The sequence below is a fragment of the Hylobates moloch genome, unplaced genomic scaffold (genome assembly GCF_009828535.3).
Source record: "Hylobates moloch isolate HMO894 unplaced genomic scaffold, HMol_V3 SCAFFOLD_21, whole genome shotgun sequence".
NCBI classification, from domain to species: Eukaryota; Metazoa; Chordata; class Mammalia; order Primates; family Hylobatidae; genus Hylobates; species Hylobates moloch.
This window is the reverse complement of record NW_026652296.1, coordinates 44,487,912-44,506,694: the sequence shown is the minus strand read 5'-3', so window position 1 is coordinate 44,506,694 and position 18,783 is coordinate 44,487,912. Positions and strand designations below refer to the sequence as shown.

General features: G+C 39.9%; 1 protein-coding gene across 2 annotated transcripts; it reads left to right on the top strand.

Moving 5' to 3' along the window:
* Positions 1 to 256: 256 nt before the first annotated feature.
* SNRPB2 (small nuclear ribonucleoprotein polypeptide B2) lies at positions 257 to 11,419 on the top strand. Of its 2 annotated transcripts, none has more exons than XM_032142426.2 (7): positions 257 to 339; positions 1,941 to 2,039; positions 2,436 to 2,608; positions 7,538 to 7,678; positions 9,066 to 9,116; positions 10,524 to 10,612; positions 11,040 to 11,419. In XM_032142426.2, exons 2-7 carry the CDS (start codon positions 1,976 to 1,978, stop codon positions 11,197 to 11,199), a joined length of 678 nt encoding a protein of 225 aa, XP_031998317.1. In that variant the 5' UTR covers positions 257 to 339; positions 1,941 to 1,975; the 3' UTR covers positions 11,200 to 11,419. The 2 variants fall into 2 exon arrangements, with proteins under 2 accessions (XP_031998317.1, XP_031998318.1); XM_032142427.2 differs by having other exon boundaries at positions 299 to 439.
* The last annotated feature ends 7,364 nt before the right edge of the window (positions 11,420 to 18,783 follow it).

Below are 18,783 nucleotides of genomic sequence, written 5' to 3'. Positions count from 1 at the left end.
GATTTATAAAGGTGGAAGGCAATGTTGCGCCAGGTAAAGCTTCGCAAGGTCGTGGTAGGGGAAATGATTCACTCCCCATCCCTATTCCCTCGCAGCATGGTCCTCACAACCCCCTTCTCTTTCCCCATTTCCATTTCCGGACTCTTCTCCTGCCCGCAGGGAATACGCACGCCCAGAGGGATTCCCAGCCCTGGCCGCCAGAGACCCGGAAGCATCGATCGGCTCTGTGCTCGGCTTCTAGACTTGTCGGCGCTCGATTGAGGAGCGTGGCTACGTTGCTTCCGGTGTTTGGCTCCGTTTCCTGCTTTTGGTTCTTACAGTAGACGGCGTAGGCCTTAGGTGGGTTCGTGCGCCTTCTACCTCGCTGTTTCGGTTTTCCTGGCTCTTCAGCCGGTTTCTCCCCTGTTGCAGCTGGGAGCGGACGGAGCGCGAAGCTGGGGTGGGTACGCGTTTGGCCTGGGTCTGGATCTCGGAGGGGCAGGCTTGTGGGTGAGGAGACTGACTCTGGGGCCGGGCATCGCGTGGCAGCTCCCTTGGACTTCGTTAGGGGGCCCTGGGCGAAGGTGCTTGTGTCTGGAGAGGCGGGAAGCTTGCGCGTAAGAAGTAAAGGATAGTTAATGTCAGTCTGCTTGTGCGAGACGTGGACAGTTCACTGCGCTTTCAGGTGTCTTCCAGCGGCTCCCTTTCGGTGGTGGCGCGTAATTCAGGGTGCCCCTGTTACAATCCAGCCCACGATCAAACCTCGCATGAAACCCTGCAAGAGCCTCCCCTTTGTCCCCCTACCTTCACTTTGATCTCTGCCTCAGTCACTTCCCTTTCGTCGTCTCCTTTGCGACCCCTGCCCCTTCTCCAGATTTCGATTTAGGGGGTCGCAAGGCTTTGAGAAGCGTTACGTTTTACCTGTTACCTGCACAAGTGCAGCCCCTGCTTGTAGGCTCTTCCCTTGTCAATCATCCAATGCTGTTCACATACAGTGGATGCTCTATAAATATTGTGAGATAAAGGAATATGTGGGGCACACAAGGAAATCAACCAAGTTCACAATTTGCAAGTAAAAACCATGTAAAAAATGCAGTAGTGTGGTATATGAGGTAGAGAAGTGTAGAGGAGAAAGCAAGGGCTGAATTTCCAGGCCTGATGCTTATTAGCTGTGTGACCTTAAGCAAGTTCCTTAACTGGTAATAGCTGTTAATAATAGCTACTCTAAGTGCTTACCGCTGATGCAGAACTGTGCTAGAACTCATTTAGTCTTCTGAGTTCTATTGGGTAGGTTCTGTTACCATTCTTGTTTTACTGATGAGGACCTGAGAGATTAAGGAACTTCCCTCAGGCAAACAGCTAGTAAGAAGCATAAATAGGATTTGAATTCACGTCTGGCTGGTACTGGAATCTGAGTTTAACCGTCGTGCCACACTGCTGTCATTGAGTTCCTTTCTTTCAAGTCGGTTACAGATAACCTTGGAGTCCAGACAGCTTGGTGGACTCCAATTGTATACAAATTAATAGGTATGGAAGGACTTTGTAAGTGCACCCATTAAGTAGTTAGCAAACTTCATTAATGTCTAACCTTATGATTTTTACTGGATGTACATTTGCTACTTTGGTCATTTTTCTTCAAATCTACATTTTAAAATTATTTCATTGAGGAGGTGGAAAGAAAATGTCACTTGTCATAAGTGAAACGTGTAAAAATAAATGTGTTGAATTAAATGGTGTTACTAAAATCTGGCTAGGTATTGGTGCTCCAAGTTTTGAGCATGAGAAACTGTTCTTTCTGTATGAAAATGAGGGCTAGTAGGTGCTGGAGATACACTAAAGGCTGCAGCCAAACTGGTATTTTCTGACAATTGGGATTGAAAGAGAAGTGAAAAGTTAATAATTCTTGTGTTGTGTCCTTATGCCACAGTCCAGTGTAATTTACTCCTTCCTTTTTATAACAGATTTTTTACTGTCTCCTGAAGAATTTAACACAAACATGGATATCAGACCAAATCATACAATTTATATCAACAATATGAATGACAAAATTAAAAAGGAAGGTAGGTGCTTTTTAAAATACTTGTTCACTACTAAAATGTGTTTATTTACTACTGTCTTAAAAATTGTACTGCCTCAAAACCTCTCACCTCGTCATCTTAGTGCCTGAAATAATGGTTTATCCCATTTCCTATAGGGATTTGAAGGCTTTTAAAAAACAAAAATAGGTAGGAACTGACAGTGTGTACAGTCTGTTTCTACTCATAGATATAATGGTTTCATATAACTTTTAAAATTATATATAGCCAATGGGAATAGTATATATTTTTATAAATATTAAAATATATAACTGTATAAATAAGTGAATGGTGGGGGGGCAACTCAATGCAGTATCATTTTATGAAGACTTTTGTCGTTATTTTATTACCAATAACTTGTTTCTTTTCTAATTTGGACAGAATTGAAGAGATCCCTATATGCCCTGTTTTCTCAGTTCGGTCATGTGGTGGACATTGTGGCTTTAAAGACCATGAAGATGAGGGGGCAGGCCTTTGTCATATTTAAGGAACTGGGCTCATCCACGAATGCTTTGAGACAGCTACAAGGATTTCCATTTTATGGTAAACCAATGGTAAGCCAATTCCGTTATTTCACTTTAATCAAGAAATTAATGATATTGATGGTACAGTAGATTTGTAAATATGCTTGAAACTGTGGCTATTGCTTTCTGCTTTTAATTATGTGTGTTTGGGTTTATGTATTTTTATAGAAAAACAATAGCAGTAGAGTTTAATTTATGACAGTTCAGATGGGCAGAAACAAAATACATTGAGATGTAGAATATTTAAAAAAAAATAATGGCAGTCTAGGCAATAGTCTTATCTCAAAAAGTTAGAAATTAATAATATCCTGGAAGACTTGAAAAGAAACCTGTTTGTAAACTTGTAAAACATTGCAAAACAAAAGTCATGAGTCAAAGAGGAAATTCAGTCTGAAGTTTTAGAAAATGCTGTAGTGAAATACTGTGTCAGAAGCTACACAGTCTAGATCAAACAGTGATCTAAGGAAAAATGTTAGCTTTAAACTCATAGGTTTTAGGAATAACAATGGAAATGAAATGGTTATGAATGGAGAGTTTTAAACTCAGGAATGACATAATGAGATTCACATCTAGCTGCTGGATGAAGGTCGCATTGTGGGAGGAACAGAAAGGAAGTGGGAAACTCAATTAGGAGGCCCTTGATGTAAGTCAGAGATGGTAGAGGATCAGATAAGGGTGACCACAGAGTGTGAAGCAAGGGGTTTCTATGTGTGAGTGAATACACCATACCTTAGGTGTGGATTCCAAACTGCTTTTTTTCTGCGATTAGAATGTGATGTGAAGGAGTGTTGGACAAAGAGCCAAGGGCCAGGGTTTAGAGGAGCTGGGTCTTCATTCTGGTTGTACTATTAATTGGCTCTGTGCCCATGGTCAGTTTTACCACCTCCGGTAAACAAATTGGTTGTTCTTTGGTCTAATGCAGGCAACAGCAAAAACTGTAAAGAAGTACATAATACCTTAGGCTTTGTAAGCCATATATGGTTTCTGTTACCTGTTCTTTTATGTGCTTATGTTTTTTAACAACCCTTCAACATTATCTAAAAAAATAACATGTAGGCCATGCTAATGCAGGCTATGGGCAGGGTTTGGCTCACAGACTATGGTACAGACCGCTGATCTAACCCATTCATTTTGCAGATGAAGAAACAGGCATAGAAAGTTTAATTGTTCATCTAGGTTATAGTAATATAACCAGTGGCAGCCTCAGGAGTTGACAACTAATCTAACAGCTAGTATTGTGATTTTTTTTTCTGCATTACAGGTCAGCAAACTTTCCGTAAAGGACCAGATAGTAAATATGTTACACTATGCAAGCCAAATAATCTGTGTTGCAACTACTACTCAACTCTGCTTTTATAGCAGGAAGAGTAGTCACAGATGAGAACAGGCAGTGTTGGCTACAGACAGTAGTTTGAGGACCCCTGTTTTATACCATGATGTTTAATTCAGGACTGAGCACCTTTTTCTCTGTTATTAGAGCAAGTTCTTCTCATCCTCTATCCAGCTCTCCTTTTCCCATCACTTCCCAGCTGACTGGACACCATTTTTGTGGAAAAGCCTATCCCAGGAAACTGTGGGATGGTACCTATGTAATGTAATTTTTAGTAAATTGGTGTTTCCTGAAACCAGGCGGTCTCTCGTAATAGTATAAAGAAACACCATAATTGAGATCTCAGTTGGCAGCAGCATAGGGACTGGGTTTTAGCTTACATCTAAAATTACATTAACTTGAAAGTACAGTTTCTTCCCATAGAGGGTTTAGAGCTATTTTGCTGAGTTGAGATGACAAGTTTGCATGTGTCTGTTATTCAGATACAGGAAAGGAAATTGTTTGCTGTTTTGGGCACCAGCCTCACCTTGCCAACTAAGTATTTTTTAGAATTAGTGGGAAAGTGTAGTAGATTGATTATTACATCGAAGCATTTTGGGAGGTCTATTCTTTTCCTACAGAAAGGTAACAGATACTGCCAAATCTCCATCTTAGAAGAGGGGAAATAGAGTTCTTTGGGCTGTCTTGTTTATGTCTTACTGTGATTTTAGTTGCTCTTCTATTTTAACTCCAACATACCGATCAGAAATGAACAAAATTTGCTGTAACTTGGAACTCAGAACAGAATTACTCTCTCTGATTCAAGGGCATTTAGTTAATGCCAAAAGTACCTTAGTAAAGTAGAACTGTCTTCCTAAGGGCTTCGTCATGAAAACTTTGGCATAAGTGTAAATCTTGCCCTTCTCTAAGTTGTGGTTAGACTTTTATCTCTAATACATATTTAGTCTAGACTAGCGTTTCTCAACTCTGTCACTTTGGACATTTTGAAATGAATAAGTCTTTGTTGCAGGGAGCTGTCTTGTTCATCATTACACCGTGTTTAACAGCATCTGTGGCCTCTACCCACAGGATGCCAGTAGCATAACAACGAGTAATGTCTCCAGCTAGTGCCAGCTGTGCCCTGGCAGACAAAATCACCTCTGGTTGAGAACCACTGGTTTAAATGAGCCAGCTAAGAGCTATTGCTGAGATCAGATATTTTCACAGGTGACTAGGTCATAAGGACAGACAAATCAGGTCACCCAAGATCTATTCAGGTCAGGCACGAGGTTGCAGAGCCAAGGGAGTTGTGAGGGAACCCTTAGGACCAAGTCAGAAGTGAGTCTAACCCTTCAGCCTGTCTCCTTTTGGTTGGATGATGATGGCAAGACCAGCAGAGTTGCATGCAGGGATAAGCACACTTACAGCCACTGTGGTACAGCAGCCCAGACCAGCCAGAAAGAGCCTGGGATTCTGAGGTGTGGGTTTAGGCCTACTCCCTCCTGTCTTGTTTCCCCAGTGTAGTCATCTCTAGCTGAAGTAAAGGAAGAGGAAGAACTGATCCTGGTTTTGACAAATTCTCTGCTTTGTAATCCACACTACTTTAAAATGTTTCTTGTTCTCTTCAGATCAAGATCAAATTCTTGTTATACAAGGCAATAAAATTTTGCATACCTGTTTTATACAAAGTAATTTGTACAGATTACTACAAAGCAGTAATTTGTAGGATTATTGCATTTTGATCAGAGAGGCAATAATTCTTTAAGCTCCAAGAAGGAAGAGTTTGCTTGAAATGGAGGTTGGAGATTGCAAATAGTCGTACCTAGATAATGGTTTAACTCATGGCAGAAATATTCAGACAGTTCATTGGCGCTGAATGTAGTTATGTGATAATGCTTTAGGCCAGGGCTACTCAAAGTGTGGTCCCCATGCCAATAACATTACCATCTTCTTTGTGCTTGTTACAAGTGCAGAATCCCAGGTTTGCCCAGACCCACTACATCAGAGCTTTTACCTGCTTTCCAGGCATTTGGAATGCAAACTATAATTGATCAAATACTATCTTGGACAAGTTTTTGAACCTTTCCCCGTTGTAACAGGTGCCTCTTGGTGCCGGCATGGAAGGAATATGCAAGTGGTCCAGTCACACTATCTGTGATTCCATTCTTTTGTTTCCTTTTAAAACATTTTAAAATTTAGTAAGTTGATTCCACTGTTGAAGTCATTTCATGTAAAGGTGATAGATTCAAAGGAAAGTCATTCCCAGTCTTCTGTACTTTTAACTGTTGGAAGTAATATTCCATATGACACATTCCACAGCTGATTGACACATGTCAATGCTTCTATTGAGAGTCACTGGTAAGGGAAAGGCAACTCTCCAATGCAGTTTTTTGTTGTTGTTTTTGTTCTGTGTGTGTCTGTTTTTTTAAACACACATGCTTATGGCAGCTTTATTCATAATCGCCAAAAACTGTAAACAAACCAAGTATCCTTCATTGAATGATGTAAAACAAATTGGTACATCAATATGATGAAATACTACTCGCCGTTAAAAGCAACGGCGTAGATAAATCTCAAAGGCATTATGCCAAGTAAAGGAAGGCAGCCTCCGGGTTATGTCATGTATGATCCTATCTATGTGACATTCTGGAAGGGGCAGCAGGGACAGAGAACAGATGAGTGTTTGGAAGAGGAGGGGTGGGGTAACAAAGGGGAAGCATGAGGGGATTTTTAGGTGATAGAACTGCCCTGTGTCCTGATTGTGGTGGTAGATACATTAATCTATACAAGTGTTACAACTCAGCTGTACATCCAAAAAGTTACGATGCCAAAAAGTTTTATTTAAATCCCCACATTTATGATGTTTAGAATTCTAAAAAATGAAAAAAAAAATTCAAATAAACTCATTAAAAATGGCTTAAAAGAAATTTTCCATCTAGTTTTCTGCCAGAAAAGTTGTTCTGGGGGGGCTCTGCCAAACCAGCCCTAGTGTTCTGTGGGCCTATTCTATCTGTAAAGCAGGATTAGTCTAGAATGGTGATTTTCTTTATTTTTCACTAGCTCCCTCAAATTGCATCCCTGGGTGCTCCCTCTGTGACTGTGGGGTGAGGGTAGGTTTGGAGAGAAAAGGGCATTTGGCCTCCAATGGGCTCTGGAGCCACAGTTCTATGTCAAGCTGAGCAGTTTTGCTTTTGTTTGTTTTATATGTTGTTTGTTGAAAACCTCTGGATTAGAATAGCTGATCTTGAGCCAGATCCTCAGTCACTGAGGAGGTTTGAACAGTTCTGGATTCCAAAGCCCGCTGGTGGAGCCCACTCATTTGTCCCTTTAACACTTCAATGCAGTTTTCTCTATTCTTTGATTAAATGGAGAGAAGCCGTGGTACAGATATTTCAAAGTCCTGTGTTTCTCACATGAAAATGTATGTTTTTTTAATCTAATAAACACACTTGAATCTAACTTTGTCTAAATTATGAATTATAGCCCACAGTTTACTTCTATTTGGCACTCAGTATATTCTGACAGATTTCCTTAGGGATATGTTTAAAATTAGCTTGTAGTGTATTTGCGTAATGAAATTTGAAATATTAATGACTAGTGTAAACATCCTTCCGCATGAGAAGTAACCTGTTTTCAAATAATTAAAATAGCGAATACAGTATGCAAAAACAGATTCGGATATAATATCAAAAATGCGTGGAACTTTTGCTGACAAAGAAAAGAAAAAAGAAAAGAAAAAAGCCAAAACTGTGGAACAGACTGCAACAACCACAAACAAAAAGCCTGGCCAGGTAAGAAAGACCAGAAAAGTTCCTGTTTGTGTTGGTGTTAAAAACTTGATAGATACTTGTCTTACAGGTGAGGAATGATCTTAGGCTTGTCTGTATATGTGCATAAATGTGTGTTTAAAAGGTGGTTTTAAGAAGCTAGAATGGTTGACTTACAAAATTCAGTATTAAAAAACAAAATATAAACCTTAACATGCAGATTTATATTAAGCAGTTTTAAATTTGCATGGCATTTAATTCCATCATTCTCTAAAATATGTTAATACCTTTTAGTTTATTTCTCAAGTTTTGCTGTCTATAAATAATACTGTAGTTATTATCTTTAATCATGAGTACTTCACTCAAAGTGTCTTTCTGGCCTGGCGCGGTTGGCTCTTGCCTGTAATTCCAGCACTTTGGGAGGCCGAGGCAGACAGATCACGAAGTCAGGAGATCGAGACCATCCTGGCTAACATGGTGAAACCCCGTCTCTACTAAAAATACAAAAAAAATTAGCCGGGCTTGGTGGCGGGTGCCTGTAGTCCCAGCTATTCTGGAGGCTGAGGCAGGAGAATAGTGTGAACCTGGGAGGCGGAGCTTGCAGTGAGCCGAGATCGTGCCACTGAACTCCAGCCTGGGCGACAGAGCGAGACTCTGTCTCAAAAAAAAAAAAAAGTGTCTTTCTTTGAACAATTCAGTAATACAAAATATAATTTGAAATACCAGATAAAAGTGAAATTAACTGCTGGGCGCCATGGTGGCTCATGCCAGCATGAGCTAATCCCAGCACTTTGGGAGGCTGAGGTGGGTGGATCACCTGAGGTCAGGAGTTCAAGACCAGCCTGGCCAACATGGTGAAACCCCGTCTCTACTAAAAATACAAAAAATTAGCCGGCCGTGGTGGTGGATGCTTGTAATCCCAGCTACTCAGGAGGCTTCAAGCAGGAGAATCGCTTGAACCCGAGGCGAGATTATGCCATTGCACTCCAGCCTGGGCGACAAGAGCAAGACTCCATCTCAAAAAAAAAAAAAGTGAAATTAACCACAAAGTAATTACTTCTGGATTGAAAGTGATTAAAAGTCAGTTTTACTAAATGACTTATGTCCAGTTGGTTTTAAAAGTAAGACTAGACCTTGGTTTTATATATTTCTCCATAATTTTAAAGCTAAGAGGTTAAATTTCATAATATGCTATTTAAAGTTTAGGGCTAGCCTTAACAAAACTGACAAATTAAGAACATGAGTGTTTGAGTCAGTGTTAAGATATAAATTCTTAAAGTAAAATTAAATGGAGTAAGAAGGATATCTGTTGGAATTAATGTTATTTTTAATGCAGTAATTATAAATATAAATACCTGCTGTCTTTTTGGAGGGATTGGATATTTAAACTCTTCCTATTTCTTTTACTTAGGGAACTCCAAATTCAGCTAATACCCAAGGAAATTCAACACCAAATCCTCAGGTAATTTTTTTGCCATGTCGTGCTTACCTTAAAATAAGATTGTAAAAATTACAGCAGTGGTATAAAACAATTTGCATGTCTCCAAAAACAAAATCATTACATCTACAAGACACAGTGCATTAAATTGTCTGCCACTATAATGTAAAAACTCACTCTTGAAGAACATTTTAATTCTTTTTTTGAGAGAGAAAACGACACCCGACTTTATTTTCCATAATGAATCAGTGACAGAATCAAAAGGACAGACTTTAAATTCTGAGGGCTGGGAGCAAACATTTTGGTTTTCTCTACAGTACCTAAAGCTTTACACAGTTGCATAGGTGAGGGTAACTGGCAGGGTCAGGGGCTCTCTTCCATTCCAGTTGGTTGAAACACTACGGTGTTTTCTGGAGACTCACACACTCTTTGGGCACATAGTTTTATAGTTACCTTTGCTGTCACTTCCTGAACACAAATAAATTTCAGCCTTTTTTTTTTTAAGCCTCCCTTTTAAATCTCCCCATGACGTACCTCAAAGAGAAAGCCTCAGTAATGTGCTGATAGTTTCATACCTTTTTTTTTTTCCAGATGCCGGGGTCTGGCAAGATCCTTAAATCCGTAGAATTCTCTGTACCACTGAGGTTTTTCTCCTCTTGTTATAAGTTACTTGGATTTTTTATCTCCTCAGCATTTATAGTCCAGTTCACAAATGCCAGCACTTAATCCTCTAAGCCTTGAGTTGTTCACTAATTGTTTTTTATACTTGCTCTTTTCTCTTTTATGACAGTAGCCTGAAGACAGAGCTCTTTTCTTATATACAAGACCCTTTCTTTAGTTCCCCATAACCTCTGGGTGGGATATCAAATGAGTAATATCTAATAAACTAAGTGTTTGTTACTGCTTGTTTGTATGTAACTAGATGCTGTGTATATCTCATTTATTTGCCAAAAATAAGTAAATTAAAAGTCCCTAAGCAGTGGTTCTCGGTGGTAATCTTTCTAGTTCCATTTTTTTTTTTTTTTTTTTAGTATGCTGGAAAGTAGTAACAGTACAGAGGAATTGAGTATCTGACTGATACTGAGGATGGTAACCAGCTATGGAGGGGTGACATTGCTGGCCATCTCTAGTTTTGTTAAGATCTTTGATTATGTTATCCAGGTGACAAAATTCTCCAATCATGACTCACCTCCAGAAGCTTAAAATATAATTGTTTCATATACTGTTAAACACTTAAGAGATTTGTAATTTTTCAGACTTTTAATGTCTTTACTTGAATGTCTGCCTTGCTTAGTTCCTGTAAGGTTTTGATTTATTTCTCCAGTGTCATTGGTTTTCAGCTTTATTGTTTGATATAGTAAGATTTCACATGCCTAGCTTACGATGCTGTTTAAACTTACAAGCTAACTTTGCCTTTTTACTTTTTAATAGGTCCCTGATTACCCTCCAAACTATATTTTATTCCTTAATAACTTACCAGAAGAGACTAATGAGATGATGTTATCCATGCTGTTTAATCAGTAAGTTTTTTCATAAATAAGTCTGTTTCTGAGAGCTTCCTCACAGGACAAGTAGCACTTCTGTGGGTTGAATCCATTTATCACACAGCAGTAATTCCTTACAGCTTCATTGATTTGGTTTGGGATGAATCATGAATTGGAGCCAATTTGCCGATTTAGCAAATAAAAAGCTAAATTTCCTCTAATGTTTGAATTCTTAACTCTGATTGATGTAATAACAAAGCTTTGATATAATATAAAATAGAATTAGTTTATTCTTTCAGTTCTTCCATGGTATTAAGACATTTTAGGCTTTTCCGTCTACTCAGTATTCTTGGTTAGGGTATGGTTTTCTTGGACTAGTATTAGGAAGTTGCTTAACAAATTTTAACACAAAGCAAACATTTATGTACTTGCTGTATACATGAATTGTTTTTCTTCTTTATAGGTTCCCTGGCTTCAAGGAAGTACGTCTGGTACCAGGGAGGCATGACATTGCTTTTGTTGAATTTGAAAATGATGGGCAGGCTGGAGCTGCCAGGGATGCTTTACAGGGATTTAAGATCACACCGTCCCATGCTATGAAGATCACCTATGCCAAGAAATAAGATTTGGGATAGTCGTCTTTAAAAGACTTGATGTTATTTATAGTGTTTGTTTTGATAACATTTGGCTGGGTCATTTTAATAGTTAGAGATTAGGGGGATTAAAAGTGAAATTTTTGTGAAGGACTTAAATTATCCAGTGTTTCTTTAGCCTTGGTGAACTGTGAAATACGAAGGCCTTAATTTTGTACAATAAACTTTTATTTGTATTCTATGTATATAATGCTTGGTTTATTGACCCATCGCCCTATCATCAAATGACTTCTAGTCTAGAACACACTTAAGGTTTATAAAATTGTGTAATAGGATGCTTTTCTAGTGTCATTTTGGAGGAGCTAATGATACAACATCATTGAACCATTCAATAAAAGTTAAGTAAAATTAGATCACAGAAGCTAGTAGATGACTGTTGTATTAATGGTAACAATGATTGTTCTGGGTATTAGAAGAAAATGAGACCCAGGCAGGATCTAAATTTGATCTTTGTATCCTTTTAAGAAATGAATATATTATTTTGCTGGTAGTAGGGATTCCACAAGTTTTCTTCATTCAGTATTAAATAAAGGCTGTGCTTACTGTTTACTGAGAAAACAGCAAGGGAATGCTGTCTTCACACTTTGCATTTGATGCTCTTTCCTTCATGAGGCAGGACTGTTCTAAGGTTAATACGCAACCTCTTTATTGAAAGACCTCCAGGGTAAAAATTTTTTGATCTATAGTCTTTGTTCCCCCTTAAGACAAATAGACTGATTAATAAAGAGTTGCCAGTGCTAAGCTTGCTACTTCTTTGTAATTCTTCAACACCAATGTTCAAATATTTCCAAAGCCCATTTTCTTTAGCTTTTGATTTATGTTTATGGCTATTGATTCAGTCCTCTGCTGAGTAAACCATGGGTATCTCCAGAAGTGGACAATTTGTTTTTACAAGTATGCTACATATTAATGGTAACAACAACAAAAAAGAAAACTACTTATTTTTCTAGTGTTCCTGTTTTAGTATTCCTTGAACAAAACCTTTATCACTTGGAATTTTTATTGTCTACTTATGGAAAGACTACTTTTAGACTTATGTAGACAGTATCACATCACTCTTATGCATACATAAAGAGGAAAAAAATGTTTCCTATAACTTTGTCACATTTAGTCTGACTCTTCTGAATAACTTTTTTAAACCCAGTTGTCAAGCTCCTGTACTTTTGTAAAATATATTAACAGTGAATTACTAGAAAATGGGCCATGCTCTTATATATTACAGTGATGTCAATTGCTGATAAATTTTCTAACTGCTTACTCTTGGATACCGTACTTGTCTAAGAACTGAAAATAATTCACAGACTGATCCCGTGCCCAGGCCTGGCCATGCTTTGAGTGGCTGTATTGGAGCAGAAAGGCCAGGGTGGCTCACCTGGGGTGAGAATGAGGGGGGTGAATAGTAAGAGGGGTCGTGTAGGTCTTCTTAAGGATTTGCTTATACTCTGAGTGAAATGGGGAACTATTTTAGAGAATTTTTTTAAAGGGGGTTAGAATTTACGTACAGTCAAGTTCACCCATGTTAGTGTTCCATTTGGTGAGTTTGAGCAATTGTGTATAGTCATGTAATAGTACAGAGCATTCCATCACCCCCACAATTTCCCTTCTACCTGTTTGCAGTCTATCCCCCCTACCCTTGGCCCTAGTCAACTACTGATCTGCTTTCTGTCCCAACAGTTTCGCCCTGTCTGGAATGCTTTGAAAATGTATCTGTTGTTGCCTATATCAGCAGTTCCACCAATGAATGGGCATTTGGGTTCTCCAATTTGAGGCTATTAAGAAAGTGGCTATGAAAATTTACATACATGTCTGGGCATATGTTCTGTTAGATTTCAAGCAGAAGAGTGATAAGTTAGTTTGATAAAATTTCTAATTTATGTAAAAGTTGCAGAAATAGTACACAGAACTCTCATAAACACTTCAAATTAATCATTAATGCTTCTAGGCTTCTGGGCTATTTGAGGTTGTGGTTACATTGACCTGATACCCCATTATTCCATGATACTTCAGTGTGTGTTCTTAAGTACAAGACCACCCTCCCACATAACCACAATATGACCATCAAAACCAGGGAATGTGGCTGGGCGCGATGGCTCATGCCTGTAATCCCAGCGGTTTGGGAGGCTGAGATGGGAGAGTCATGTAAGACCAGCTGGAGCAACAGTGAGACCTTGTATCTACAAAAAGTAAAAAAATAAGCTGGATGTGGTGGTGTGTGCCTGAAGTCCCAACTACTGGGGAGGCTGAGGCAGGAGGATTACTTGAGCCCAGGAGGTTGTTACCATTATGTGTGATCATGCCACTATACTCCAGTCCGGGCAACAGAGTGAGACCCTATCTCAAACAAAACATGAGATAATCCCATATTATCATCCAATCCAAGTTTTGTTTATATTCCAATAATGGCTCAAGAATCCGATCCAGGATTGTGTTGCATGTAGTTGTCATGTTTCTTTAGCCTCCTGCTGATTCCTCAGCTTCTTGTCTTTCATGATGTGAATTTTACATAGAGATAGTCTCTACCTCTGGATATATCTACACAGTTATGTTAAAAAGTATGAATGTCTAAGAATTTCTCTGCAGTCTTAACAGCAATGAGTTCATCCTGGCTCTCCCCCTTCCCCTGTGTATAAATCACTTCTCCACCAGTCCCATTAACTTCAATATATTATATTTGCTTATTTTCCCAAATCTTTCCTGTGCAATCAAACTCTATAAGGCTTCAACAGGGAGCAGGGGAAAGGAAAAAGGAGACAGCAATGCTTTAAAGAAGATTTGATGAGGCCGGGCACGGTGGCTCACGCTTGTAATCCCAGCACTTTGGGAGGCCGAGGCGGGCGGATCAGGAGGTCAGGAGATTGAGACCACGGTGAAACCCCGTCTCTACTAAAAATACAAAAAAAAATTAGCCAGACGTGGTGGCGGGTGCCTGTAGTCCCAGCTACTCAGAGAGGCTGAGGCAGGAGAATGGCGTGAACCCAGGAGGCGGAGCTTGCAGTGAGCCGAGATTGCGCCACTGCACTCCAGCCTGGGCGACAGAGCGAGACTCCGTCTCAAAAAAAAAAAGAAGATTTGATGAAACTAAGATCTTTTGACCTTCCCTGTCTCACCCATCTTTGGGAGTGTGAGTTTTGAGGAATGATTGAAGGGAGTAGATGTTATTTAATATAGTGGTTCTTAACTTTAGCTGCATATTAGAATCATCTGGGAGCCATTTTCAAACACCCATGCTCAATCAACACCGCAGATCAATTAGTCTCCAGGGATGAAACCTAGTCATCAATATTTTTATAACCTCCCCCCACCCAGGGTGATTCCATTGTCACCCAAGGTTAAGAACTAACAAAGCAGGCTTCTACTTTCATGAAGTAGGGTATCATAGATCATTGACTCAAATGGTGTTTTTCAAAAGCAGTATATTGATAAATAGAGGATAACGTTAATTCTAGAAATGGTTGTGATGCAGGGCAGGCAAGCCTCAAACTTGGGGCTTCTCCCAGGAAAGAATTCAAGGGTGAGCTGGTGGTGTTAAACAACAGTCTTTTGGTAAATAGTATTGCCCCTTGCAGAGCAGGGCTAATTCATACACGGTGTGCCCAGAGTTGGCAAAATATTGGCTCTTGGCAACTGCATTTATACGCAGTTAAACTCACTTTCAGTTACATGCAAATTAAGGGGAGCCTCAATACAAATTGAGGAGCAGATTATTTAGAACTTTCTAGGTAAGGGGTGGTAACTTCTGGGTCATTGCCATGGAAAGGGGCGGTAATGTCCAGGTTGTTGCCATGGCATTTGTAACTGTCATGGCATTATGGGAGTGGCTTATGCTAATGAACAATGAAGACAGCTGAGGATCGCTTTTCTTCACATCTCCTTGTCCCTGCTGGTTTCTTCACTTTTTACCGCCTGGACCAGATCCTGTTCTGGTCAGCAGGGTTGTGACCAGAAAACAAGTTCTGCTGGTCTCCTACCTCAGTTGCAAGAAACTCAAAACTCCATTTTAAACTTTAAGCCTTACAGGATCTTCTGTTTGAGTATTTAACAAGCATTTGTTTTCCCTTGAAAATGTATCCAGCCAAGACCTTATGAAGAATGTGAGCTAAAATTACAGTATTTTACTTGCCTGGAAACAGTATTTCTCAAATGTTAATGTGCATACAAGTGACTTGAGTATCTCGTTAAAATGTAGATTTAGATTGTGTGTCGGGGGTGAGGTCTGAGAAACTTCATTTCTATAAAGTGATGTCAAAGTTACTGGTCTGGGGACCATGTTTTGGTGGCAAGTTGCAAGACCCCAGAGTTTCTACCCTGAGGATTTATTCAATGACTCTTAGAGGTGTTATCAATCTGTTTTTAAAGCCAGGGACTTTGCCCAGGGGAAAAATACATGCATACACATACACACCCACCCACACACACATACACACACACACCTCTATGCATACAATTTCAGAGCAATTGTGCATTCATTCAGTGAATACCTATTTAATGCACACCAAGTATCTTTCTGTGTGCTAATGACAGAGTGAGGAACAAGATAGCAAAGATGCCTGCCTTGTGGAGCTTTCATTATAGTGTTGGTTGGAAGACAAACTAAGTAAATAAAGCAGGCATGCCAGCTATGATACGTGCCTTAGGACAGTGTACTGCAGCCACGTGATACAAGGATTGGGTGGAGGAAGGTTTGAAGTGGCTCTTTTAAATTGTTCTGTCTGTGGAGGCATCTTGGCCAGGAACCTGAATGCTAGTATCTGGGGAAAAGCATCCTAGGCAGTAAGTTCAGAGCACCTGAAGCAGAAATGAGTTTAGTGTTTTCAAAAGATAGAGAGAACTGGCATGGGAGGAACAGAGCGAGTGGAGGAGAGAGCAAGAGGAGAAATCCCAGAGGTAGAGGGGCCTGATCCTACAGGAGCTTGTAGGCCATGACAAGGAGGCTGCCTGCAGTTGACCAGCCCATGCTCAGATTCCTAAAGGAGCCATGGCCTCCATTTAAGAACTCCAGACAGAGAATCTAATTTAGGAACTGAAGGGGAAAAATGTCATTTAGGGATTAAATGTTTGGAGAATACATCTGAAAATCTAGAGGAATGAGTATGAAAACTGGGGCCAGAACCCTTACTGAACCCCCAGTGGCCCCAGTGTCTTCGGCATAACTGCCAGACACAGCTACTCGCTGAATTATTGCAAGTTCAAATTCCTATTTTCACGCAATTTTACCAAGAAGCCTCTAGCTTCTGTCCTGTCTCTGCCACTTTAGAATGCCAGAACACCACCAGCTTTCCCAGGCTGCACTCAGAAGGCTTGGTTATCTCATTACTTTATTTCTTCACCTTCAAATGTCCAATAATGGCTTCAAGTTAGCATTAGCCTGATTTTCTAAGTTGTGATAGCTTGAATGTCACATTTTGCTTTTCGTTTTTAATCATTTTATTCTGCTTTTGGGGGTCTGTATATGCTCCCCAATGGGGAGTTTTTACAGTCCCCATTTCTTCAAGTGCCTCTTAAATGACAATTGTCTTTTAACTCTCCTATGCTGAAGGCTGGTTTGAGACTGGAACAGTCCATAAAACAGCTGTGCAATCAGGATTAAGAAGATTTAATCAGTGGTTTAGTTTTCCCAGAAATTTAGACCTTTAGATTGATTACAGGGGAAAAATTGGAAAGGCATTCTGCTTTCAAAAATCATATTGAATTCAATCTTGCCTTGATGTGAAACAGGAAATAAATGATTTATTCTAATTTGCCAATTCTAAGTTTACAATGATGAATTGAAATAGCATTGAACCATGATCCCTCTGGTAACCTTCAGATAGGATGGTTCAAAAAGACCACTTTAGGACAGGTGCGGTGGCTCATGCCTGTAATCCCAGCATTCTGGGAGGCTGAGGAAGGCGGATCACTTGAGGTCAGGAGTTTGAGACCAGGCTGGCCAAAATGGTGAAACCCCATCTCTACTACAAATACAAAAATTAGCTGGGCGTGGTGGTGCACACCTGCCATCCCAGCTACTCAGGAGGCTGAGGCAGCAGAATTGCTTGAACCCTGGCGGCGGAGGGTGAAGTGAGCCGAGATTGCGCCAGTGCACTCCATCCTGGGTGACAGAGTAATACTCTATCTCAAAAAAAAAAAAAAAAAGACCACTCTGGCATTTGCTGTGCCTCAGTTTCCTTGTCTATAATGAAGGTATTGAATAAAACAAACTTTCCAATCAAGACCAGCCATATAAAAGATCCTCCCGTGAAAGTCACACACACATACACACACAGACACACACACACACACAGCCACACATACCCACACCCACACCAAAACTCTTTTACGTACACACACAGATGCACTCAAAGCAATACAACTCTATCACACACACACATACACCCAAAACAAAAAACCTTTTTATTATATTTTGCTTAACAATTTACCCCTTGGAAAATTGTTTTGCACAAAATTATTTAGTAAGTTAAATTCTTGTCCCTCATTTTATGAGGTTACAACTTTGGGGTTGGGGGAGAAGGCACTGCTCTGAAGTCATATCATCAACCAAGGTGGAGAGGGCATCCTGAGAGGGATCTCTATTCTAGAAGCAATGGATAAGAACAGGGGAAGGGCCACCTTATGGGAGAGATGCCAGCCTCAAACACCCTATAAAAAGCAGTAACTTACTGTCTGTCTCTTCTAATAGAAAGCAACACTTGGGGCCAAAATCTGTCTTTTTAATTTACTGCTATATCTTTAGTGCCCAGAACAATACCTGGCACAGTAAGTGCTCAGTAAATATTTGCTGAACAGATGGAGCTAGGGACTGGCGGTTCCACTTTGGTGCCTCTAGGAGTGCTCTTCTCGCCATGGGAAACGTGCTCAGAAGCAGGAAGTTCCGGGTAACATAAACTTGTAACTTCACTCTCTTCTCTTTGACCTGTCACCCTTGAGCATTTGAGACTGAATTGCAAAAGTCTTAGAGAGAAGAGGTAGGGGAAAGATTGACCTATTTTTCCCAACCCACCCATCTCTTTCCCCACTGGTAGGGTCTAAATGTGGCATCAACTAGTGTGTTAGAATTCATCTCTGGCCTGGGACAGACATGCCTTCTGAGAATCCTATCATGAAAGGTTTGTAAACGTAAGAATCCTTCATTTATCCATTATGTAAATCCAGATTTATTAATTGAATGTGTTTAAATCAAATTATTTGTGCTATAGATCTCACATTTTCAACAAATGCCTACAGCTAGTATGTCTTTGCTCATAAGCTGAAAGAAAATTAGGGGTGGATTAAAACTAAAAATGGTTTGAAATTCTCATAGTCCTCTCAACAAAGCCCTACTGATTGATACAATAGACCACTGCTAAAGCGCCTTTAACAATAGTGGACCATTTTGGATATTATCTGTGTGTAGAAAGACACAGAGTTTGACTCTGTTTGGAAAATCAGACGCTAAATAGCCCCTGAAGCCGAGTAGCCTGTTATGAAAACAGAGGGGTGGTAGGCCCTTCTAATTGGCCAGGGTATTTACCCAGAGGTCTGGCTTTCACATAAAAGGCAGGAACCACTGAAGTCAGT